Raw genomic sequence first — 26,400 nt, 5'->3', positions numbered from 1 at the left:
TTTTGGAGAATGACCCATGTGCAGCTGAGAAGAATGTGTATTCTGATTTTGTGGGGTGGAAGACTCTGTAAACATCTGTTAAGTTCATTTGTTCAAGAGTTTGATTGAGTTCTAGTATTTCATTACTTATTTTTAGTCTAGTTGATCTATCTGTTTGTGACATTGGCTGTTGAGGTCCCCCACTACAATTGTATTAGTGCATATATGACTTTTCATGTCTGTTAATATTTGTTTTATATAGTTGGGTGCACTAATGTTTGGTGCATAGATATTTATGATTGTCATCTCTTCCTCTTGGATTCTTCCCTTTACAAGGATGTAGTGTCCTTCTTCATCTCTCTTAATCAGTGTTGGTTTGAAATCTACTTGATCTGCCAAGAGGATAGCTACTCCTGCTGTTTTTCGGGTTTCTGTCTCATGGAGTATTGTTTTCCACCCTTTAACTTTCAATCTATGAGTTTTCTTTTGAATTAAGTGTGTTTCTTGTATGCAGCACATTGTTGGATTTTGCTTCTTGACCCATTCTGCCAGTCCATTTCTTTTGATTGGTGAATTGTGACCATTAACATTGATGGTTGTAACTGAAATGTATTGACTAGTCATTGCCATGACTTTTTCTTTTTGTTGGGTTCTCTCCCTTTCCATTTAATTTCTTGTCATGCCAGATGGGTTCATTCTGCTTTGCTTCCTGGGGTTGTGATCCTCAATGTCTGTTCCTAGGATATTGTGTAAAATTCTTTGGATTGCTGGTTTGGTATTGACAAAGTTCCTAAGGTGCTCTTTGTCATGAAAGTATCTTATTTCTCCATCCATTTTGAAAGATAGTTTTGCAGGGTACATCAATCTGGGTTGGAGGCTGTTTTCTTTGAGAGCTTGGAATATGTCCCTCCAAGCTCTTCTTGCCTTGATGTTTTGTGTTGAGAAGTCTGCTGTGATTCTGATGGGCTTTCCTTTGTATGTGATTTGTTTCTTTTCTCTGACTGCTTGGAGAACTTTGTTCTTCTGTTGTGTTTCTGGAATCTTAACAATTATATGCCTATGTGTAGATGTTTTTGATCAAGGCTATTTGGAGTCCTATATGCCTCACTTATCTGTATGTCAAGCTCTTTTCCCCCGCTTAGGAAGTTTTCTGCCATTATTTCTGTGAAGAGATTTTTTATGTTATCTGCACTCTCTCCTGTTTCTTCCCTGAGCCCAATCAGTCTTATATTATTCTTCTTTGCATCATCTAGCAGCTGCTCGATTGATTTCTCATGTTCCCTTATAATTTTGAAGCAATTTTTCTTTTCCTGGTCACTTATTGCAATCTTATCTTCTATATCTGAAATTCTGTCCTCACATTGGCTCATTCTGCTGTGTAGACTTTCAATGGAGTTTGTCATGTCCTGGAAATCTATTTGCATCTGTTTTATGGATTCCATTTGTTTCTTATGTTGGGATTCCGTCATGTTCCTGAGCTCCTCTCTAGATTTATTAATCATGTCTTGCACTAGGAGCACAATTTCTCCTGTTATCTGAGAAATTATTTCTAATTTCATTTTTTCCAGATCCCCTTTTGTTGCCAGTTTAGTAGGTCCAGGTGGTTGAGTATCAGAATGGTCCATCTCATTTCCCTTTGGGGTTGCTGGAGGGTGATCTGGATGTCTGGTTTTGAGACTTATTTACATGTTTTGTCATTTTGACTGGGGCAGGGGGCTGTTAGCACCTGCACGGATTACCTCCTCTGAGCTGGGTGAGGAGGGACAGGGGCCGGGAGCAGCGGTAGGGATGGTGACCCAAAAGCCCTTTCCTGTGGGCTGGGAGCAGTGGGAGGGATGTTGGCCGGGAAGCCCCTTCCTCTGGACCAGGAGCAGTGGGATGATGGCTCAGAAGCCCGTCCCTCTGGGCCTGGAGCGGTGGCAGGGATGGTGGCCTGGAAGTCCCTTCCTCTGGGCCAGGAGCAGCGGGACAGAAGGTGGCCCAAAAGCCCTTTCCTCTGGGATGGGAGCAGCGGGAGGGATAGTGACTGGGAAGTCCCTTCCTCTGGACCAGGAGCAGTGGGACGATGGCTCAGAAGCCCCTACCTCTGGGCCGGGAACAGTGGGACTCAGTACCTTGGTCTGGTGGTCTGGTGTCCTCTGTGTCTTTGTAGTGTGGAACCAGGTGGCTGCCTGTCTGCAGCGGGGTGATTCGGTGTCTTCCATGTGACTCAGGACCTCGGTAGGGCATGCACAGACCTTCCTGTGTGCAGCGGGATGATTCGGCGTGTTCTGTGCAACTCAGGACCTCGGTAGGGCATGGGCAGACCTGCCTGTCTGCAGTGGGGTGATTCGGTGTCTTCTGCATGACTCAGGACCTCGGTAGGGCATGCACAGACCTTCCTGTGTGCAGCAGGCTGATTCGGCATATTCCGCGAGACTGGGGACCTCGGTAGGGCGTGGGCAGACCTGCCTGTCTGCAGCGGGCTGATACGGGGTGTTCTGTGTGACTCAGTCTAAATAAGTTTTGAAAGACAAAATATCTATAGATAAAAGTACCTTAAAATGTTTAAATATATTGCCTCAAAATAGTTATCCCTGAAAGAATTTTCATATTTTTAGTTGATGGAATTTTACAGCTATATCATAATAGAGTTCTAGCCAGGAAAACTGTATCTTTACTTTTCAAATGTGTTTATTACAAGGATAATGGGAAGCTATACTATAAATTGTTAGTTACTTGTGTCACTTCATTTGGATGGACTCCTTTAAACAGTGAAGGATATGTACAGACAGATGTCTACAAGAAAAACATTGTTTTTTCTTAGCATATCTGATCTTTCGTGAGAATTGAAGAGGAATGAAAACAGATTCTTATTTTCTCTACTCTGCAACATTTCTTAATTGTGTTCTCTTTTCCTCTCTTCATCCATTTTTCTTCTATGTGCTCTCTGTGCAACCTTTGGCAACTGAGTCCCTCTTCAGCTGTTTGTGTAATTGTGTGTGTGAAAGGGATAACAATTTCACTTTGTAGGACTGTTTTCAGCAACATGTACACCTTGAAAAGCATTAAGGACTCACCCAGAATTTTTATTTAGTAGCAAACAGTGAGTCATGTGAATTCACTCCTAAAATAAATATTTCTTTGTGATCTTTATTATTATAGCAGTTATTGTGATTCTCCAAGAGGTATGTCCACCAAGAACCTGTAAGAGTAAATTTGTTTATTTAAGAAGAGTCTTGGCGAATGTAATGAAGTTAAAGTACTTGAGTCAAGGTCCTGGATTCAGGATGGGCACTGATAATGACAGCTGTTCTTACAGGAGAGAAAAAGGATATCTGAGACCCAGTGGCAGGGAACAAGGCAACGTGAAAATGAAGGGAGGCAGAGACTAAACTTAGGCCCCACGAGTGAAGGGACACAGGCAGCCAGAGAAGCTGGGAGAGGTAAGGAAAGGCTCCTTCCTAGAGACTTTTCAGGGACAGTGGTCCTGCCAACACATTGCTTTCATATTTCTGATCTGTGGCACTGTGTGTGTATAAATCTTGTTTGAAGACACCAAATCTATGGTAAGGTTTACTAACCCTAGAAAACTAAAGCATTGTCATTCATTTTGAAGATTCTTTGAAAGAGTCTGATTGAATATACATGTTAAATATTAAGGACATTTTTGACAAATTTTAGACTCTGATTCATAGCAAAGCCCTAGTTTTGAAATGATTTTATATAGTATTAATATAAAATTATTTGATGATTATAACAGAAAATCATATTTCTACATATTGAATTGGTTTTATTGGAAAAATTTAAATGATATGAAATCTAGACTTGGACAAAATTATTAAAGGAAATTAGAAAAGATATGAAGGATGAATAAAAGGAGTGGCTCTTGTAGTACATGAAAACTTGTTTATAATGTGGTTACAAAGTCTTTACTGAGTGATTTATTCAAAAGTTACATATTGAGAGACCATGTTCTTGGTCCATGGTTGTTTACAACTTGAATTCTTTTGATAGTGACATGGACTGAGAAAGCCACCTCTAATTTTGGAAAAGATGAAAATTTCCTCTTCTTGGTTTATCATCATTTTATCAGCTAAGTAAGCCTGGAACAGAAATACCCCTTGAGAAAGATACAAGCTTTGAAAACGGACTCATTTTTTTGTAGACACAGACCAACAAAAACAAGCCCTACACATCTAAGCAAAATATCAACCATCTACTCATCGTTTTATTTGACTATTCTCAACTACATTATCATGCTTGCAATTAGTAGCCAAATGCCTTCTGAATAAACATAATCCATTCTACGGCCATCACAACCGATAATTTGAGATTTGAAATTTTGTGCTTATGCATATATATCACCCACTTAAAGGTACAAATCATTCCAAATTATGACTTACATTCATCCTCTTGAATTCAGTGAAAAATCTGTTGCCTACAACTGGGTTTGGAGCATAAGCAAGGTCTTTGAGTTTATTGTCCAACCAAGTGAAAAGCTTCTTTGGCACACACATGTGCATGCACACACGCACATGCACACAAACACACACACACGCACCAAGGTATTTTGAGGCTTAGCCACAGCCCTATGTTTTGACTGTGAAATGCTGATCTGTTTGCTGTAGAGAGAGATTACAGTAGGGACAGCCAGCGCAGTGACAGCTGGGTCCTGACATCCTGGCTTCCAGCCCAACTGTATATTGTAATGCTCTAAATCTGCCTGTCAGGAGATGGGACACAAAGGTAACAACTGCCAGTTAAATCAAATTGCTTAGAGGAAATTGGACAAATTTTGTTAGCCTCTTGCCCACCCTGGCTCAGGGCCACATCAGCGAGGGCAATGATGTTAAGTTTGGGTTTGAACTTGTGACTGAACAAAACAAATTTAGTAGTTGCTTCCAGCAACTGTGTTAGGCTGATTAAAGCAGCTTCATGGTCAGCTCAAATTGTTTTATATATTGAGGTTTTGTTGTCACCAAATGAGCTGTAGTTTACTGGTAAACAGGGACAGAGGTTCAAGCAGCGGTGCTTTACTGTGAGACTTGAGCAAAGTATTAGGCACATAAAAGTGCTCAGTTTGTATTGTTGGACTGATTGTTTATTTCAAGCAAGACATTTTGTTTAATTTCAAAAACATACCAAGTAACTCTTTGTAGATATGCTTCCTTAATTTACAGCCATATAGCAATCCAGTATTTGTCTTATCGGTTAAGGTATCTAAAATCCTTAAAACACATACACTCTAACAGGACATACAATTTCAGTAGCCATATTGTTACTTAGAGAACTGTTCTTATTGTGGTGAAATTTCTTGTGTAATGAAGGAGAGTAGGACTAAAAGTTCCTTGGTCTTCACTGCTAGCCCACCACGTTAAGAGATGTGTCATGGAATATGGAACAAGTCACCAGTTATTAATTAAAAAGGTTAATGTAATGTCACATCTTTATATATTTACTTATTTCTGCAGAAATTAACAAAAAGAGCTAAATATATTTATAGTTTTCATTACTATAATTCCAGTTATATGAGAAGGGAGAAAATATACTTTTATCTTTTCCAAGAATCCTCATGCTTTTCTTTCAATCAGTCCACCACATTAAAAATGGAATTTAGAGCCCCTAATTGTAACAAGTTCATGAAAGCATACATATAAAACACACACACATGCACATTCACAGACACACCCACCCAAGCAAAATACAAATTCAATAATTCAGAGAACAATCACAGCAATAATTGAAGTTAACATCTTCCAAAAATATGATCTAAATTATTTTTCTTCAAAATTTTACTTTTATATGAAAGAAAAGTTCCCTCTGGTGATTTATCTAATATTGACATTGTCCTCCTAGCATACACTTTATTTTGTGTTACTTATTGGTCTTAATAGTCTTTTTAAATTATTCAAAACAAAACCCAACCCTAAGAATCAATGTTGTACCATGTTACTATGTAGTAAGAAAGAATATAAAAGAGGATATATTAATTTCAACATCGAGACAGTTTTTCCATGCACAGGGAATACATTCACAAAAGCATAGAAATGTCAAATAAATTTACAAGTGAAAGTGGTGATATCAAAGGTGTATTAATAAAGCATGGAACAAAGTTTTCAAGCCATCACTACATTTTCTCTCTTGCTTTTGTCTTTCTTTTTAAATAGACAATTCTTAGAACTAGTCTTTGTATTTTATAAATGAATGAATATGCAGGAGGAAGTCATGGAGAATTTCAGCTTCCCAGAATTTACCTTTGGTTTGCATCATTGTCCTTTAGAACTTTCTCTATCTACTTGCATTAAACATTTTCAAGTCTGAAAATTTTATTTTTTAAAGTAACTTTAAGGCTTTTACCTCAGTCATGAGTGCCAAGTGTAAGTCATTGATTTGGTACCTCTCTCACATTGTTCAGACATTTCCATTTCAATTGTTTCAGTTAACTTCTATTTGCCAGAATTTCAAAATTTGGTCTGAAGGCTTTTTCTTGGGACCACAAAAAGATCCTTTACTCAAGAAAGGGCTGGTCCCTCCAGGCCCTCCAGTCCCCACAAGGAACAGCCTCCTACTATTTTCTTTTGATGTTTTGGATACCACAGGTTCTTTTTTTCCAGTCCTCAGTTGGGTTGATTGTGATGTGTTTTGCACTATTTCTGTTTCTCTACATGATGAAGTACTTGTGACCCAATCCGGCGGTGCCCTTCATAGCATTCCCCTTGCCTTAGTTAGTCAAGGCTGCTGTCACAAAGTACCATAGATTGGGCAGCACATTAATTTGTCATAGTTGTGAGGTTGTAACTAAAGTGATTGAGTCACCAGTGTGGTATAATTCTAGTGTGATCCCTCTACTAGTTTCAGATTTCTGTATTCTCTTTGTGTCCATTCATGATAAAAAGAGGGAAAGAGAGATCAGCCCACTGCAGACAGGCAGGTCTGCAGATGACCTACCAAGGTCGCGAGTCGCGTGGAACACACCAAATCAGCCCTCGCCCCAGCAGCAATCCACTGGACACCTGGCCCCCCGCCAGCTACTCTGGCCTCTTCTCTGTACAGCCACCTGGTTCCACACTACAAAGACGCAGAGGACACTGGACCACCAGACTACTATACTGGGTAAGTTGGAGTCATCTTCACCTACCATCAGGACCAGGACTGTCTTCAGGGGAAGGGCAGCTGGAACCTGCAATACAACTCTGCAAAGTTCAACCCTACAGGAGGACAGGGAGCTCAACTTGGGACCTGCAGCCAGAAATCTGCCTGAATCTCATGGGTCTGCGACTAGCTTGCTCAGACTCATTGACTTCTGTCTGCACACTGCTACCCACGTTGTCTATTGTGACAGCAGAGACATACCCTGAAAGAAGCCCTTCATCTTCATTGTTTTTTTATTCCCAAAATTAGTATTATTAGTTTTTTTTTCTTTTCCTTTGCTCCTCTTATCTTTAGTTTTTTTCCAACTCTTTGCAAATATTTGTTTTTCTCTCCTTTTTTTTTCTTTTCTTTTCTTCTTTCTTTTCTCTTTCCTTTCTCTCTCTCTCTTACACTCACTCTCTTGATCTCCCACATTGTTCATCTTCCCTTTTCGTCCCTGTTTTGGTCCTCATTCGGAGTTCTTCTTTATTTTCCTATTATTCTCTTTTTCCTTCTCACCTGTGTCCTCTGACCACACTGCTAACCTTCCCCTATCCTTCTTCCCATCTATCCCTCCCTCCCCAACCCCTTCTAACTCCCCATCCCAAAGGGTAAGGGTGTTATATTGAAGAGTTTATTCACTATATGTTGGGTTGGTCCTTGATCTTGATTTAATTCACACAGCTAAAGGTGATAGATTAATAACTACCACAAAATGTCATTTTCAAAGATCTACTTGATGCAATGGTGTTGCTGATTGTATCACTTGGGCTAAGTTGTGGTTATGGATCTAGTCAATGAACCTTCCTAGTATAAGAAAATGAGATAGCCTTAGAGTCATTAGAGACTCAAAACTTAAAGATCAGCTATATCTGGAAGACACCTCTGAGAAGCAATCATTCCATAAGGGTTCTAATTACAAGCAACAAAGATACCTACAATAAGCAATTTCAAATTATCAACCCAGGAGTTAAACCAAGGACAGTACCAAAAACAAAAATGAGAAGACACTTAAGCAAGGCACAAACTCAGACTTCCACCCCACCAAGGGTAAATCCTGGGGGAAATGAGATGGAAAAGTCCCATAACCAACCACCTGGATACCCTGAACTGATAGCACAGGAAGTAACAAAACAGATGAATGAGGCTCTACAAAAATTCAAAGCAGAAATAATCTCCCAGGTATCTACAGAGATGGTGAGCAGAGTGAAAGACGTGATTAGAGGATCTAGAACAGAAGCAGATAAAAAAAAATAGATGAGCTCAGAAACATGCTGGAAGCCATGAATACTCAGCATAAGAAATGGAAACTATGATCGCCCAACATAAGAAAGAATAAAGAATGAGAAATTAGAAACATTTATAGCTAAATGCATGCACATTGTGGCCATACTCTTAAGTGAAATAAATAGGACACATATGTGTAAATACTGAATAGTTTCTCTCATGTGAGCAACTGAAAGTGTAAATAAGGATCAAAATGTATAATTGATATTGTGTAATAGAAAGAAAAGGTCTAAAGGAGTAGGGGAAGTGGGAGGGGTAGGGAAAGGCAAGAAGGGAAAAGAAAAAAATATGAGAAAAGGTAAAAAATAGAAGCAAAGTCTTTGTAAATAGGGAAAGGTGGAGGGGGTGAAGGGAGGGCAGGGGAATGGGGAAAAAATAAGAACCAAGATCCATCATGTAAAGTTACAAGATCCCAATGATGAATGTAACTGTATTGTATACCTAAAATGTACCAATAAACTTAATGGGAAAAACTAACATGAAAAAGCAGTGCTACAGTTATCATATATGATTTCAAAGTATACTATACAACCATAGTAACAGAAACAGCATGATACTGGCACAACCAGAATATAATATATCACACAGAAACAAACTCATACAAGTACAGACATTCCTAATGAAGGACCAAAAACATACACTGGAGAAAAGACAGCTTCTTTAATAAATGTTTTTTGGAAAATTGGATATCCACATGTAGAAATTTGAAATTAGATCTGTATCTCTCACCCTCTACAAAATTCAATTCAATATAGATCAAGGATCTAGGTAGAAAACCTGAAGCTTTGAAATTGTCAGAAGAAAACTTAAGGGAAATAATTTATAAGCACAAGGAAAGGCTTCTTAAATACAACTTCAAAAGCATAGAAATAATAGCAAGAATAAGCAAATGGATTACATGAAATTAAGTTTCTACATAGCAAAGAAGACAATTTAAACAGTGAAGTGACAGCCTACTAAGTGGGAGAAGATCTAAGCTAGCCACTCTTGTGATGAATGATTAATATCCAGAATACATAAGGGACTAAAAAATCTCAGTGCCAAAATCAATAACCTAATTAGTAAATAGGCAAATGAATTGGACAGACACTTCTTAAAAGAAGTGCAAATGCCCAATAACATATTTTTGAGACTGCAACTGCCAGCAATGAAAAAAAGTGCTTTGCACCTAGAGATAGATCTAGGAATCAGTCATGTGTAGTCTAGTGACATATGGCTTAGTGTTGGAATAACTTCTGTGCACCAACCATCTGCCTTTGCATACAACTCGTGGAATTTCCTTTATACTCAGCATCTCCTTCCTGTTAAAAATCCTGCACTATCTGAGCTTTTTCAGAGCAGTCATGCAGATCTGTCTGAATCTGTCTTTCCCCAAGATGGAATTTTCAAAATCCAAATAAAATCCTATTTTTAGTTTCTGACCTTGAATTGATAGATACCTCTCACTTTATTTAGGTCCTTGTACTAATGTCACCCTACTGGGTTCCTTCCTGACCTTTGTCTAAGATTCAATCACCCTGTCATTTGCTCTCCCCTCATCCTGTTTTATTTTTCTTCACACTACATGTCACTGCTGAGATTCTATCTACCCCCCACCTCATACACACAGAACAAGAGCTTTTGAGGGATTTTGAACATATTCATTGCTAAATCTCCAGATCATAGCAGAGTGTCCAGGCCTATAGTGGAAATCTAGTAAATGTTACTAAGCAAATAATTCTCAGTAGTGAAGTACTATCAGTCCACCTTAACAACTCTTGAAATCTATTCCTCTGCTCACTACTTCTCAGTTTGCCTTTAAGACTTTTGAATTTCAGTACCACTGCTTTCATTTTTAAACCATGTTCTCTTCTTGTATCTTACACTAAAGTGGTCTTTCTAGTCCTGCAAGGAATTTAGTCATGCTGTTTTCCATACAGAATAAAATATATAAAGCATATCAATCATTTAAGTTAATACTTCTATCTTGCAATACTATCCCATATCCCCTCCTCATTTCCCAGCACTTTGTTTTGGACTACCTGAAATTTATAAATGTGCTGTGACCTGTCTTGCTTTGATTCCTTCCCAAATACTGCATCATATTCTAGGACTAACAATCTCCTTTTGGATCAATTGATTCATCTAGCAAATGCAAACATGACTCAAACACATTCCTTTGTGAAACTTACTATACCTCTCAAACCTAGGGTACTATTGTACAATGATTATGAACTGTGGAGCAAGGAAGGCCTTGGGTTCAAAACTCACTCTATCATTATGATGTTTAAGGCAATGCCTGTGAAGTGTTTTGTTAACCCCTATTTTAAGAGTCCTTTTGAAATGCTCCCATTGAACTTTGTTCACAATCTCCATGGAGAGTAACTGCTTTTACTACAGTTCACAGAACTCTTCAGTAGGGCATAGGATCCTAGAGTGGCAATTGTAGCATGCAAAATTATCACTTGGAGCTTCTGTTCAAACAATGACTCCTGGGCCTACCCACGAGGATTTGAATGCAATGGGTTTAGGTGAGTTCCATGAACTTGGATTTCTTCCAGGTTTCTAGGTGACTATAATGTTTTTGATTCAAAGACTGCACCTTAAGAAGAATTGTCCTAAATTGTTTTTACTTACATTTACTGGGGCCTGGGATTTAGCTCAGTGGTTTCGGTGCCTGCTGTGCAAGCACAAGGACCTGAGTTTGATCCCCGGTACCAAAAAAAAAAAAAGAAGTAAAATTACTTACATTTACTGTATGAAAGGTACTCAGAAAAAATATCAGTTGAGTGAATTGGTGAGGGAAAGAATAAAACAAATTGGCAAAACTGGTGAATAAACAGATGGACTAATAAAATATTGATTTATTTGATTAGTTGACTATACAAAATAAAATGTTTGATTGAAAATTTGTTCTGTGTATGTTGTGAACTTGAAGAATTGATGTATGTGAACAAGGTAGTAATTTTTGTTAGTGACCAGCTGAAAAAAGCTCTAGAACCCTGTGCAAAAATTGTCTCTTTTTGTCATCTTTGATAGACTGTAGATTTAGAAGTAATGAGATAAGAAAAGAGAATACAGGGAACTTTAAGGTCATAAAAGAGAAGCAAGAATTGGAATTGACAAATTCTAGTGAGAGAAGAATTTTATTCCTGAATATGTTGTACAATACTCATTTATTTATATGTTTTGGTCCTATCATGTACAAAGTGATGAAGTGCAATGTATTGTAAGATAATAAAGGAAACAATTCACATGAAGCAGGATATGTTAGCTTTTCATCATTATGAGAAAAACAACGTAAAGAAGGAAATATTTTTTTGGCTCATGGTTTCAGAGGCTTCAGTGTTTGGTCACTTGGCTCTGTTGTTTCTGGGTGCATGGGAAGGCAGAGCATCATGTCAGGGAGATTTTGGTAGAGTGAAGTGGCTCATCTCATCATGGGCAGGAGGAAGAAAGTATGTACAGGAAGATTTTCTTCTTTCACTTTTATTCCATCTGAGTCTCCAATTTGTTGGATGGTTTCAACCATGTTCAGCGCAGGTCTTCTCTCCTCAGCTTGCTGCCCCACATTCTGTCTCTAGAAATGCCCTCACAAACTCACCCAGAAGTGTGTTTTGTACTTCCCTAGGTGCTTCTAATGCAATCAAGTTTATACTCAAGAGTAATCATCACAGAGGACTGCATCAGGTCATTATCTCTGTGTTCATATCCTTTCTCTAAGAACACTCTAGGGTTCATTAATAATTATGTTGCATTTTGTAACTTGCAAAATTCTTTTACCTATATCAAATTGGGATAGCTTCAACTGCAAGCAACAATATCAAAAACAAGAAGGAAATGTTTTAACTCATAATCCAAGTTCACAGAGATGACACATTTTAGTTATCTTAATCCAATCACTCAAGATCCATTTTTGTGCGGTTTTCTTGGTTACCAATTTTCCTTCTTACATGTGTAGATTTTTATCTTTATGCTGTTATCAAGTTCTGGATCTTACATCCACACACACGTAGTGACGTTCAGAAGAAAAGTTCTCAAGAGCCCTTAGCAAACCTTGTCTTGCATGTCCATTGAAGTCACAAATACTTCTTACAACAGTATTTGGCAGAGATTTAGCTAAAGCCAGCCAGCTTCTAGTGCTGCCCTGGACATGGCTTCCCAAAGCACGTGGGTTTGAGTAGGGGGAGTTCCAGAATCTAATCCAAGTACCATTCTGTTGGAGCAAGTGGAGATTGGATGTTGGTAAGGCAGGCCACAAGGGCCATTACACGCAGTATCTCAATTACTCTTCCACTCTCACAAGGGGGACAGTACTATGTGTTTCCTCATTTTACAGATAAGAAAATGACTCAAAAGGTCCTAAACTTTAGTTCATGTCTTTCTTAGTGTCTCAAGTTATTTTTTGTGATGCTGCTAGGCAAAAAGAAATATCCAACTATTCAATTTAAAAAATAATTAGATCCAAGCAGCTTAAATATTTATATTCTAATAACATATTAGGTGTTTGAAAAACATAATGCCCATAAATTGCAGATAAAATTACTTTTTCTTCATTGTTAATCTCATTTACTTATGATAGGATGTAGGTACCAGTTGGACACTACATGTCTTCTCCTACCTTGGAATCAGATTAGATACTACTTCCTTTTCTTTTCCATATTCATTTTCTTACAGTGCTTCCTTTTAATCACAATAATTGTGGAAAATTAAACTTCACAAAACATGCAATCATTGAAAAGATTATACTACCATTTTTTGAAAGCATGAACCATATCACTAGTACCTCATGGACTGTCTGGCAGATGTTGAGTTTCACTGTGTCTACTTTTAGTATGTTGAGATACACCCATGAATTTACTGTAATCCCTGGATGCCTTAGCACACAGTTTGAGAAACTTCAGATTTAGTGATCCTCCCCATCCTGTCCCCCAAGAAATACAGGTGGGAAGAGGTATAAAAGAATTTGAACTTTAATGTTTTGACTCCTAGTCTTACTCTTTTTTTTCATCATTTCTACTAGTGCATACTATTTTTTAATATACATATTGGGTTTCATTGTGACATTTTTATACATACATATAAAATATTTTCTCATACCTAGTCCCCAATTCCTCTGCTTTCAATTTCCGCACCTCCCTTCTACTCCCTTTCTCTTGTCTAACAATCGTCAGCCTTCTATTTTCATGTCATATTTTCTATATTCCCCTATGAGGGAATGTGCTCATCTTTCTGAGTCTGGCTTAATTCACTTCCATTTTTTTAAAAATAGCATAATTTAGGTCTTCTGGCATATTGTGTATATACTGCATGTTTTTTATCCATTCATCTGTTAATAGACATCTAGGCTGGTTACACATTTTGGCTGTTGTAAATTGTGCCACAATAAACAGAGGTATGTAGGTATTCCTATAATATGTTGACTTTAATCCCTTCAGGTATATACCAAGGTGTGGCATAGCTGGATTATATCATAGTCCTATTTTTAGCTTTTTTGCAGACCCTTCATGCTAATTCCATATTGGGTGTACTAATTTACATTCTTATCAACAGTGTAGAAAGGTTCCTTTTCCCCTGCATCCTTGCCAGCATTTATTGTTTTTGTATTCTTTGATGATTGCAATTCTGACTGAAGTAAGATGACATTTCAATATAGTTTTGATATGCATTTCTCTAAAGGGTAAAGATATTGAACACTTATCAGATGTTTATTGGCCATTTGTACTTCTTTTCAGAAGTGTCCAATTCATTTCCCCATTTATTCATTGGGCTTCTTATTGCTCCTTATTTTTGTTGTTAAGTTTTTAGAGGGCTTTTTTTGGTATAGAGTTTTTAAAAATATATTATAGATACTAATCTCCTATAGAAGTGTAGAAAAAGAAGAAGTGTAGATAGCAAAAATTTTCTCCCATTCTGTCAGTTGTCTCTCTTGATTTTTTTCCTTTGCAGTGCAGATTTTAAATTTAATGTAGTCCTGTTTGTTGATTATTGCTATTATCTTCTGTGCATTTGGAGTCCTACTCAAGATGTCTTTTCTGTTCTATGCCATCAAGTATTTCCCCTATATTTTCTTCTAGCAGTATCAAACTTTCAGATATCAAACTTATACCTAGGTGTTTGATCTATTTTGAGTTGACTTTTGTGAGGGGTGAGAGATTAATGATCTAGTTTTGACATGCTACCTGTGGATGTCCATTTTTCCCAGCACCATTTGTTAAAAAGGCTGTCTTTTCTTCAACCTATGTTTTTGGACCCTTTGTCAAAATTCAGTTGTGTGTAGTTGTGTGGGTCTGTTTCTGTGTCCTCAATTTTATTCCATTGATATATGTGTCTTCTTGTACCAGTACCATGCTGTTTTGGGGACTGTGCCTTTGCAGTGTATTTTGAAATAGAATATTGTGATATTCCCTAGTATTGGTCATTTTGCTCATGATTACTTTGGCTTTTCTTTTGTGCTTCATATGAATTTTAGGATTGTTCCAGTTCTGTGAAGAATGACATTACTATTTTGATGGAGATTGTATTGAATGTATAAATTGCTTTTGGTAAGATGGTAGTTGAAATGATATTTAATCTGCTAATATACAGCATGAGAGGTCTTCCCATCTTCTTCTGTATTCTTCAATTTCTTTCTTTATTATTCTGTACTCTTCATTGTAGAGGCCTTTTACTTCCTGGTTAGGTAACTTCACAGGTTTTGTTTAAGCTATTGTGAATGGAATTGTTTTCATCTCATCTAGTTTATTATTGGTTTATATAAATCATATTTATTTTTAATGTTGATTTTGTATCCTGCTATGTTGCTGAATTTGTTTATCAAATCTGAAAGTCATTTGGTGGGGTCTTTTATGTCTTTTAAGTATGGAATCACAACATCAGCAAATAAAAGATAATTTCATTTCTTCCTTTCCTATGTGTACCCCCTTTATTTCTTTCACTTATCTAACTTCAATGAAGAAAATTTCAAGTACAATATTGAATAGAAATGATGAGAGTTGACTTTTTTGTTTTTCCTGATTTTAGAAGAAATGCTTTTAGTTTTTATCCATTCAGTATGATATTGGCTATGGATTTTTCACATATACCCTTTGTTATGTTGAAGTATGATCCTTCAATACTTAGCTTAATGAGGGCTTTTTTCATGGAGAGATGTTGAATCTTGTGAAGGCTTTCTTGCATGTATAGAGATGATCATGTGACTTTTAATCTTGATTCTATTTATGTGGTGCATTACATTTATTTATTTCCATAAGTTGAACCATCCTTGTATCCTTAGAATGAAACCTATTTGATCATGGTGTATAATCTTTTTAATATGCTGTTGATTTTTATTTGCAAGTATTTATTAAGGATATTTAGATGTATGCTCATCATATTGGTCTATAGTTTTGTGTGCATGTGTCCTTAACCAGGTGTAGTATTAAGGTGATATTGACATCATAGGATGAGGTTGGAAGCATTATAGGTTGAGGTTGGAAGCATTTTTTTTGGGGGGGGGGGGATACCAGGGATTGAACTAGGGACCTTGCGCTTGCTAGGCAGGTGGTGGCACCACTGAGCTAAATCCCTGGCCTGGTTGGAAGCATTTTACCCTTTCTATTGCATGGAATTATTATGCTGTGTTAATTCATTACAGATGTGATAAAATTCAGTGGTGAATACAGCTGATTGTGGGCTTTTCTTTCTTACAAGAGTTTTTGTACAGTTTAATATTACTTGTTATTAATCTGTTTAGAATTTTTAATATCCTCTTGTTTCAATTTTTAATTAATATGTGTCTAGAAATTTATCCATTTCTTCTATATTCTCCATTTATTAGAATATAGGCTTTGAAATTGGCCCTAGTGATGTTCTGGGTTTCAGGGTTGTCTGTTTTAATATCCTCCTTTTCATTTCTAATTGTGTTGTTTTGGATCTTCCCTCTTTCTCTTGGATAGTTTGGTTAAGTTTAATTTATCAGTCTTATCTTTTTATTTATTTATTTTGGTACTGGGGATCGAACTTGGGAACTTGCACTTTCAAGGCAGATGGTGGAACTACTGAGCTAAATCCCAGCCCCCAGTCTTATCTCCCCCCACCATTAAGTTTATTGGTACATTTTCAGTATAAAATACAGTTACATTCATCATTAGGATCTTGTACCATTACATGAGTATCTTGGTTCTTATTTTTTTTCCCCTTCCCTTGCCCTCCCTTCACCCCCTCCACCCTTCCCTATTTGCAAAGACTTTGTTTCCATTTTTTTCCTTTTCTCATATTTTTTCTTTTCCCTTTTTTCCTTTCCCCTACCCCTCCCACTTCCCCTGCTCCCTTAGACCTTTTCTTCCTATTACACAATATCTATTATACATTTTTACACTTGATCTTAGCCAAAAGGCCAAGAAGCGATCAATTATACATTTTTAAAATTACAATATCAAGATCTAGGAGACATTACCACAGATTTTACAGAATTTAAAAGGATATAGAAAGCACATTACTAAAGTCTTTTTTTGAAATAAATTTGACAACTTCTAAGAAGTACCTTGGAAGACAAATTAATGAAACTAACTCTTTAGGAGATATAAAATTTGAATAGCACCTATTAAAGAAAGTATATTCCTAGCTTGAAAACCTACCTATATGACAACAACAGGCTCGTATACATTTTAACTGATAAATTATGTCAAACAAAGCAGAAAAAAGAAGGAACACTTCTCACCTCATTTTAGGAAATCAACACTGTGCTAATCCTAAAACTGGATAAAGATAATAGAAGAAGAAAAGTATGAACATAGATAGAAATTTGTTTAACAAAACAAACTATAAGAAGTCAGATCTGGCAGTATGTAGAAAGTGGTTTTGTTATAGGGATGGCAGTGTTGGTTCAGCATTGGAAGATCCACCCCCAAAAGTCATCATTTTAACAGAGGAAAGGAAAAAGCCATATGATCCTGTCACTAGTTGGAGAAAAAGTATTGGACTAAATTCTACAGCTGTTCATGGTAAAAGCTATCAGGAGACTAGAAGTAGAACAGAACCTTCTCAACAGATTAAAGACATGTACTCCATACTTCCAGCAAGAATGCCTTATATGAATGGAGAAGATACAATGCTTTCTCCTAAAGGTGGGGAACAAGGGCAGATATGCATACTCTTTATCTGTCCATTAAACTTTGAAACCTAGGCCTTACCAAAATAGTCTGACAATAAAATGACACAATTAGGATAGGAGTGGCAAGGTAGAAGCAAAATCTTTATATGTAGATGAAATGATCATCTACAGAGAAAATACTAAGAAATCTAGGAGCCCCTAGAACTTGTATTTGAATTTAGCAGGATTAGAAAACACAAGGTATATATAAAAATTCAGGTCTGTGTATACTTGCTATAAATGAAGAATTGGATATTAAAATTTAAAAGTTGCATAGGAGTACAAAGGACTTAGAAAAGTTAAAAAAAAAAGCAATGTTGGAAGACATTTAGTACCTAATTTTAAGACTTCTTCTAAAGCTACAGTAATCAAAGCAGTGTTGGTGTAAGGAAAGACATATAGATCATTTGAATAAAACAGAGAATCTAGAAATAGAACCACACATATATGGTCCACTGAGTTTTGAAAGATTATTTAACTTTAGCATTTTATAGAATATAAACTCAATTCAAGAGCCGAGGAAGAGATAGTGTTTTCAGCAAATGGCACTAGAACACCTGGTATCCATATATAAAAAATTAACCTTAACCCTTTATTTCCATACATGAAAATAACTTGAAGGGATTTATGAACCTAAATATGAAAGCCTAAAAGTATAAAACTTTAAGAAGAAATTATAAGGGAAAATGTTTATGAATTTAGGGTAGGCAAGAACTACCTAGTATACAAAAGACATGATGTATAAAAGAAAAAAATTGATAAATGAGATTCCATCAAAATTTAGAACTTTAAATGACATCATTAAAATGGAAAGTAGTCCTTAAACAGACCATATTTACAATGCATATAACCTATGACCAGAATACATAAAGAACTCTTACAGCTCATTAATAGACACCCCAATTAAAAAGTAGACATAAGAAGATGATAAATAGCCAGTACAGCACAAGGAAAGGTGTGCAACTCTAGAATCAGAAAAATACTAATCAATACCATAACAAGATTGAATTATACACTCATGAGGGAGATGAAGTTAAAAGTTTTAAAAGCCTTGTCATGACTTTTTCTTTTTGTTGGATTCTCCCCCTTTGCGTTTAATTTGTCATGCCCAATGGATTCATTCTGCTGGATTTCCTGGGGTTGTGATCCTCATTGTCTTTTCCTAGGGTATTGTCTAAAAGTTTTTGGAGTGCCGGTTTGATATTCATGAAGTTCCTGAGGTGCTCTTTATCATGAAAGTATCTTATTTCTCCATCAATTTTGAAAGATAGTTTTGCAGGGTACATCAATCTGGGTTGGAGGCTGTTTGCCTTTAGGGCTTGAAATACATAACTCCAAGCTCTTCTTGCCTTGAGGGTTTGCATTGAGAAGTCTGCTGTGATTCTGATGGGCTTTCCTTTGTATGTGATTTGTTTCTTTTCTCTCACTGCTTGTAGAATTTTGTTCTTCTGTTGGGTTTCTGGAATCTTAACTATTATATTCCTATGTATAAATTTTTTTGATCAAGGCTGGCTGGAGTCCTATATGTCTCACTTATCTGTATGTCAAGTTCTTTTCCCCTGCTTGGGAAGTTTTCTGCCATCACTTCTGTGAACAGTTTTTTTATGTCATCTGCACTCTCTCCTCTTTCTTCATTGACTCCAATCAGTCTTATGTTATTCTTCTTTACATCATCTAGCAGCTGCTGGATTGATTTCTTGTGTTCCTTTACAATTTTAAAGCAATTTTTCTTTTCCTGGTCACTAATTGCAATCTTTTCTTTTATATCTGAAATTCTATTCTCACATTGGTTCATTCTGCTGTGCAGATTTTCAGTGGAGTTTTTAATCTCCTGGAAATCTGTTTGCATCTGTTTTATGGATTCCATTTGTTTCCTATGTTGGGATTCCATCATGTTCCTCAGATCCTCTATTTTTTTATCTGTGTCCTCTCTAGATTTATTAATCATGTCTTCCACCATGAGCAAAATCTTTTCTGTTATCTGAGTAATTATTTCTGATTTCGTGTTTCCCAAATTCTCTTTTGTTGCCAGTTCAGAGAGTCCAGGTTGTTGAGAATCAGATTGTTCCATCTTGTTTCCCTTTGGGGTTGCTGTAGGTGATCCAGAAGTTTGTTTTTGAGGCTTGTTTACATGTCTTCTCATATCCGGGGGGGAGGGTGCTTCTGGCGCCCATGCGGCTCACCTTCTCTGCCCTAGGAGCTTGGGATGGCAGCCGGAAAGCTTCCTTCTGGGTGCTGGGACTTGCTCACCTTCTCTGCCCTAGGAGCTTGGGATGGTGGCAGGGGAGCTTCCTTCTGGGTGCTGGGACTGGCTCACCTTCTCTGCCCTAGGAGCTTGGGATGGCAGCAGGGAAACTTCCTTCCAGATGCTGGGGCCGGCTCAGCTTCTCTGCCCTAGGAGCTTGGGATGGCAGTGGGGGCACTTCCTTCCGGGTTCTGGGCCCCAGTCTTATCTTTTTAAAGAAACAACTCTTCAATTTATTTATGCTTTATAATGTTCTCATAATCTTTATTTCATTGATTTCAACCCTGATCTTTATTATTATTTTTTTGTTGTTCTTCAGTTTGGTTTTGGCTTGTTCTTGTTTTTCTCAGACTTTGTGATAGTTATTTATTTAGAGATTATTTATTTGAAATTGCTCTTGTCCATGGCTATACCACTCTGAATGTGTCCAATCTCGTCTGAAATCTGGCTCTGATTTTTTTGATATAGATTTTTTTATATAGCCATAAATTTCCCTCTTTATCTTCTCTGTATCCCAGAGATATTATTATACCGTGTTACTATTTTCATTTGATTCTTGGAAATTTTCAATTTCCTCTTTGATTTTTTCAATGACACCCTGATTGTTTAAATGTAAAATTATCATTATCCATATGTGTGTATAGTTTCTCTTGCTCTTGATTTTGTTTTATTCCATTATGATATGATGACAAGGAAGAATTGCTTCTTTTTCTGTACTTAAGACTTATATCCTAAAATATGATCTCTTTTGAAGAACACTCCATGAACTGCTGAAAATAATGTATACTCTATTGTCTGATGGAATGTTCTATACATGTCCATTAAGTTTGTTTGCTCTACAGTGTTTTTAAAACAAAGAAAACATAAAACATTTACAATAGTGATGAAAGTGCAGAGATACTGAGGTAATCTATATAGGAGCAAAATCTAAAGGGCAGGGTGACTCTTATGGATGCAGGAATCAGAAGCCAATATTTCCTGGTGGAAGGTGGATCTACCATCCCAGGATAGAGAAAGAAAATGGCAGAAAACCCCTGACACCTTTCCACCCCCCCACTCCCAATCTTCCTACCAATGCCTCCCATTAGACAAACCTCTCAGAAGCCAGACAGCAATGGACCCTGGCAAATGTAGTCCCATAAGATAAAGAACACTAGGCAGAATGTCCAAGCAAACAAGGCAGGTGGGTTGGCTTTGCAAAATGTAGATTATATTTATTCATTTAATAGTTAATTTAGCAAATATTTATTAAGAACCTATAAGGTACCAGGAATCATGCTAGATGGTGGTTCAAAGTAGCTAGAAGCACAAGGTGAAAAATAGTTCTAATCTCTGTCCTTAGGAGATCAAAGACTACTAACAAAGGATATAGAATAAACACACAACTATCTAATTATAAAATTCATGAAGTGCAAAGAGGAAAAACATCAGGGTGCTAATGATTTAGAGAAAAGATGAGACCTTATCCTTTTAAGTCTAGTTATTTGACTTTTGAGTTTTATGTGTAGAAAACTTGTAGTCAGGAAAAGATAAAACATCTGTGTCTATAAAAATAAGTTTATAAACTTGATGTGGTGGTGCACATGTGTAATCCAAGATCTGTGAGAGGCTAAGGGAGGAAAATCTCAAGTTGGAGCCTAACTTGGGCAAATTAGTAAGACCCTATTTCAAAATGAAAAATAGAAATGTGGTTGGAGATATAGCTCAGTGTGAAGGTCCTGGGTTCAATGTCTAGTACCAAAAACAAGAATAAGAACAAAGATATGGATTCATTCATATTTTTATTTCACCCAAGTAATAAGACATTATTATCTCAAAGCCATGTGTGATTATGTGTAATAATGAGAGAGAGAGAGAGAGAGAGAGAGAGAGAGAGAGAGAGAGAGAGAGAGAGAGAGAAATGGGCCTTTTTAAAAACATGCACACAGGCTAAGGAGCCAGAGAGTTCACGGGCTAATCTCTGTCATGCTTTCCAGCACCAACACATACTTTCCCTTTCATTGTAACTTGTGATCTTAGAAGCACGAAAGAATTTGAGCCCCTCCCCCAGCCTGACCACGTCTGCTGGTTGCTCCTCAGGCTTCCTGTCAGATTGTTTGGAGCACAGACCTGAGGACCGCACAGGAAATTTTCTCACTCTGTGGACATGGGCAGCAATGGTGGGCAGGCTGGCACCCACACCTATCAGTCCCTCACCGAAGATGCCCTCTTTGGCTCCATGGAGCCACCCAGAAGACCCACGGGCCGACTGGTCATGCACAGCCTGGCCATGTTCGGCCGAGAGTTTTGCTATGCGGTGGAGGCAGCTTATGTGACCCCAGTGCTGCTCAGTGTGGGCCTGCCCGAGAGTCTGTACAGCGTGGTATGGCTCCTTAGTCCCATCCTGGGATTCCTGCTGCAACCTGTGGTGGGCTCAGCCAGTGACCACTGCCAATCCAGGTGGGGTCGCCGGAGACCCTACATCCTCACGCTGGGCATCATGATGCTCTTGGGCATGGCTTTGTACCTCAATGGAGATGCTGTTGTATCAGGTAAGTGGATTCCCGGGGCAATTATGTGAGAGGAGAATGTGGAGCTCTTTGACATTTGATTGAAATTGGTTATGATGCTGCTCTCTCCTAAACTGCAATGAACTTCTACCTTTGAGAGAACCAAAATCTGTGATCAGGGAACACTTACTTCTAGAAACATCAGCCTGCATTTCCTCTGACTGTTGTGAAGATTTTAAAATAGCGTTAAATTTTTATCTATTTTATCAAATTAAATATTTTTACATATTTATCAGTTGAGTTGTTTTTTAATCCATAATGCCTTATAGAGTACCTTGTTCAACTTATCATCTACCACATTTTTATGGAGCATTTTTATGTTTAAACTCTTGTTTAAACATTTCCATCAGTCACTTGTGTGTTTAATCAAGAGTTAATTCTTTTCACGACTTTCTGTAGTCTTTTAATGAGTACTGGACATCAGCTTGTCAGCTCAAGGAGACATTTCTGCATTGCAAATTCTAGACAACAATAAATTTGATGGTAAAGCCCTTTTTCTAGCCATGAATCAGCTACCAATTAATAGGCACTTAGTAGTAGTACTTTGAAAAAAAGAATCATTAAATTTAAGAATGGGGCATTTTTTTAAACTGTTAACTCTCAGGCCAGCAGAATAGATGATTATGAAGTAGAATAATGAGGTATAATGTATATTAATTCAAGAGAAAGTACAACTATATAAATGTAGGATATTTCTGGAAGAATTAACAACAGCTGGTAAAAATAGTTACCTCTAAGGGCTGGAGGAGAAAGGGGGGGGTAAGCTTATTTTTTGTTTAATTTTATAATCCATATTTTTAATTTTTTAAAAATTATTTTATTGGTACATTTTAGGTATAGAATACATTTACATTTATCATTGGGTGCTTGAAACTGTACATCTTGGTTCTTATTTTTTTCCCCATTACCTGTGCACCCTTCACCCCTCCACCCTTTCCTATTTACATAGATTTCATTTCCATTTTTTTCTTTTCTCATAATTTTTCCTTTCCCTTCTTTCCTTTCCCCTTCCCCTCAGAAATTTTTAATTTTAAATATATCTTACACACTATTCTTAGATTTAAAAATATATTGTAAAGAAGAGACACAACAATGTGTCTTCCATCACAGATTGTGTCAATGAGTGGCAGCATATCCTTAGGAGGAATATTTTATCTGTAAAAAATGGGAGACTGCTCTTCTTTAACTGAAATGCAAGTATATAGGGAAAGTTGGTTGAAGAAGGTTAGGCCTGTACTAAATGACCTCATTCATAATGGCTATGCAATAGTGCAAGCATCGCTAGGGACTGTTAGAGACTGAGGAGCGCTGCATTTGGGGTACAGCTGCATACTCATTGCATGAGAAGAAGTGAATAAAGGGAAGTCACTTCCTTCCCAGAGGAAAACCATCAGTGGGGTTGGGTGCTGAAGCAATTTCTTCAGCTTTCTCTGAGGCATTAGAATTGCTTACAACAAATATGCATAAGTTCTTACTTAAAGAGATAATTTATATATCCAAAAATTCATTTAAAAGCACATAACGCAGTATTCCTTAGTATATTCACAAGTTTTGTGAACCGTCACTGCACTCTAATTCCAGAATAGTTCTATCACCCCCAAAAGAGACCCATTATCTATTGGCCCTCATTTCCCATTTCTGGCTATGTACCAGCCCTAGCCAATTTGTAATTTACTTTCTATCTATAGACTTGTCTCCTCTGGGCACTCATTCATTTTCATAATTTTTAGAATTTAAAAAAAAACAAATTTTTTTTAAATTTGGAGAAACAAAAGAAAATGAAAGCAAAGGGAAATGATTTAATGACAAAAAGTTTAGGTGAAATTTAAAATGTGGATCATTCTAAAGCAAGATTTAGGAGACTACTGTTTATTTCTCTTTTAGCTTTGATTCTTAACCCAAGGAGGAAGCTGGTTTGGGCCATAAGCGTCACCATGATAGGTGTGGTTCTCTTTGATTTTGCTGCTGACTTCATTGATGGGCCCATCAAAGCCTACCTATTTGATGTCTGCTCCCATCGAGACAAGGAGAGGGGCCTCCACTACCATGCCCTTTTCACAGGTAGGGAGTATTTCAAAAGTCTCTCCTTCAGCCCTCCAGACAGAAAGGCACTTCAGTGGAAGCCATCCCGTGTTTCTGCATGTGAAATGTTTCAAATGAATGGATCAGTTGATGTGATGCTCCCATCACAAGACTGACTCCCAGTGGATTTCTCTAAACAAAGTCAGCTTGTGACTGGGTCTGCAGAGTTTCTGTAAAGGAAATTTACGTAAGAGTTTTCTTTGGAACCATTTGTGGAGGGATTAGACCTTGAGTGAAAAGAACCTTGTATATTTTACTTTTGTTTTAAAGCCATGGATTTCAGACATCAGAAATGCAGCACCAGCCTTCCTTAGGAGTTTGTTGAAAATTCAGGCTTCTGATTATTCTGACTGGGTGGTTCTGGGATGGGGCCCAGGCATTTGTATTTTATTTAATAAGGACCCCAGATGATTTTGTGTCCTAAGAAGCACATTTTTAAAAAACAAACAAACCAAGTTTTAAAAAGAGTGTCTTTGAGATTTCTCTCCTGCTGGCTTGAAAAAGTCCATGCTGGGAGGATAACGGGGTACTGTGGATTCATTGCAGCTGTTGTCATCCGCATTGCTATCACATCATTTGTTTAGATAAATGCTACTTAGGGCACCAATGACTGCTGTACAAAGATGACAGGAGGGTCAAATATTAATTGACAGCGGTCTGTGGTCTAGGAAGGTTTTTATATATACATAGAAGGGGAACACAATCGTGCCACTTTATATGATTGCATTATAGCTTGGCTGCTATATTTATTTTATGTTTCAATGTATTGAATCGCCTTACATGGCCTGGTAGGGGCCGTGTCTCCAGAGCTAAGAGTAGGGCCAGCACATGGAAGCCTTTGGTGGATCTCTGTAATTTGAGCAACACTTGAATGATGAAAGCATGAAGAACTGAGGCTGGTGCAATAGAGTAAGCAGTTCTCTCCCTGAGCTGTTTATAGGAAAGGCCAGGGAGTAGAAGTCCAGCCTGGTCCTTCACTAGCCCTCACCTCCATGTCTCCAGATGTCCAAAGGCTCTGAAGACATGGCTAGGGTTTGGAACTTTTTTCTACTTCCCCACTGGTCCTCCTGCACAGCAGCTTTATTTCCTTGCCTAAGCTTCCTTTCCCCAGAACTTCCCATCTGTAAATACTCACTAAGGGGCTCTTACCACACCTGTCTTGCAGCAGTCCCTGTAGCATGCTCTGCCTTTGTCACCTCAGGGTTTAACACATGCTCTTCCCTTCCTGGACCATTTTTTTCACATAAAACCATGGTTGATGCCTTCATTTGGCTCAGGTTTCTCACAAATTTCTCATCAGTAAGGTCTTTATTGGCTACTATATCTAATGTAGTATGACCACTCCTCTTTTTCCCCTTATTTTTATCTTGTTTAATTTTTTTCCTAGTAATTGTCACTACCAAACAGATGACCTAGCCATTCATCCATCCATCCATCCATCCATCCATCTATACAGATATTTACTCATCATCTATCTGTCAGTCTGTCTACCATCCATCTATGCATCCACACATACATCTCATTTTGTTTTCTTTCAATCTAGAATGTCACCTTCAGGTAAACAGACCCTTCTTTTTTTTTTTCTCTGATGAATCTTCAGTTCCCGGAACAGTGTCTGTTGCATAGTAGGTGCTTAGTAAATGATGAATATTCATCAGATATGTCCTATCTGCTAATAACCCTGTATTATGTATTCTTTCTTATCTCAGCCTTTGCCTGTGGAAGTGGTATGATTTCCATTGTCCAGATGTGAAAGCTGAGCCTTAGGAGCTGTTGTGTCCTAGAGCTGGCTCACACTGGCTTGTGAGAATAAATTGTCCAATTTTTAGGAATTTAGTGTGTTGAATTCCCATCGGTAACTTGAAATTGGCCACGGTGGAAGTACTGAAACTATACAGAATGAGAAAACTATACAAATCAGCAAAGCTATAAACCATGGCTTTTTCCCCGGAGAGTCAGTGGTTAAACATTGACTCCCATTGCTTGGGGAGAGGAGAGGAATTTAACCAACTACCACCCTAATCCTGGTAGCC

The 26,400-nt window shown here is 37.5% G+C and overlaps 1 protein-coding gene across 6 annotated transcripts in view; it reads left to right on the top strand.

The window, feature by feature from the left end:
* Window positions 1–26,400, top strand: part of Slc45a2 (solute carrier family 45 member 2) — a 65,650-nt gene that overhangs the window by 15,918 nt on the left and 23,332 nt on the right. For 5 of the 6 annotated variants that reach the window (XM_087189275.1, XM_087189277.1, XM_087189276.1 and 2 more), the window contains 2 exons: window positions 21,816–22,267; window positions 24,170–24,346. In XM_087189275.1, the coding sequence (XP_087045401.1) occupies window positions 21,883–22,267; window positions 24,170–24,346 (562 nt within the window). In that variant the 5' untranslated portion in view covers window positions 21,816–21,882. Of the gene's footprint in view, window positions 1–21,648; window positions 22,268–24,169; window positions 24,347–26,400 lie in introns of those variants that run through there. The other variant, XM_087189278.1, reaches the window with a different exon arrangement.

Source organism: Heterocephalus glaber, unplaced genomic scaffold, assembly GCF_053883595.1.
Source record: "Heterocephalus glaber isolate CG9 unplaced genomic scaffold, H.glaber_assembly_v1.0 deba00001538, whole genome shotgun sequence".
In the NCBI taxonomy this organism is placed as follows: Eukaryota; Metazoa; Chordata; class Mammalia; order Rodentia; family Bathyergidae; genus Heterocephalus; species Heterocephalus glaber.
This window is presented reverse-complemented; position numbering and strand designations above follow the sequence as displayed.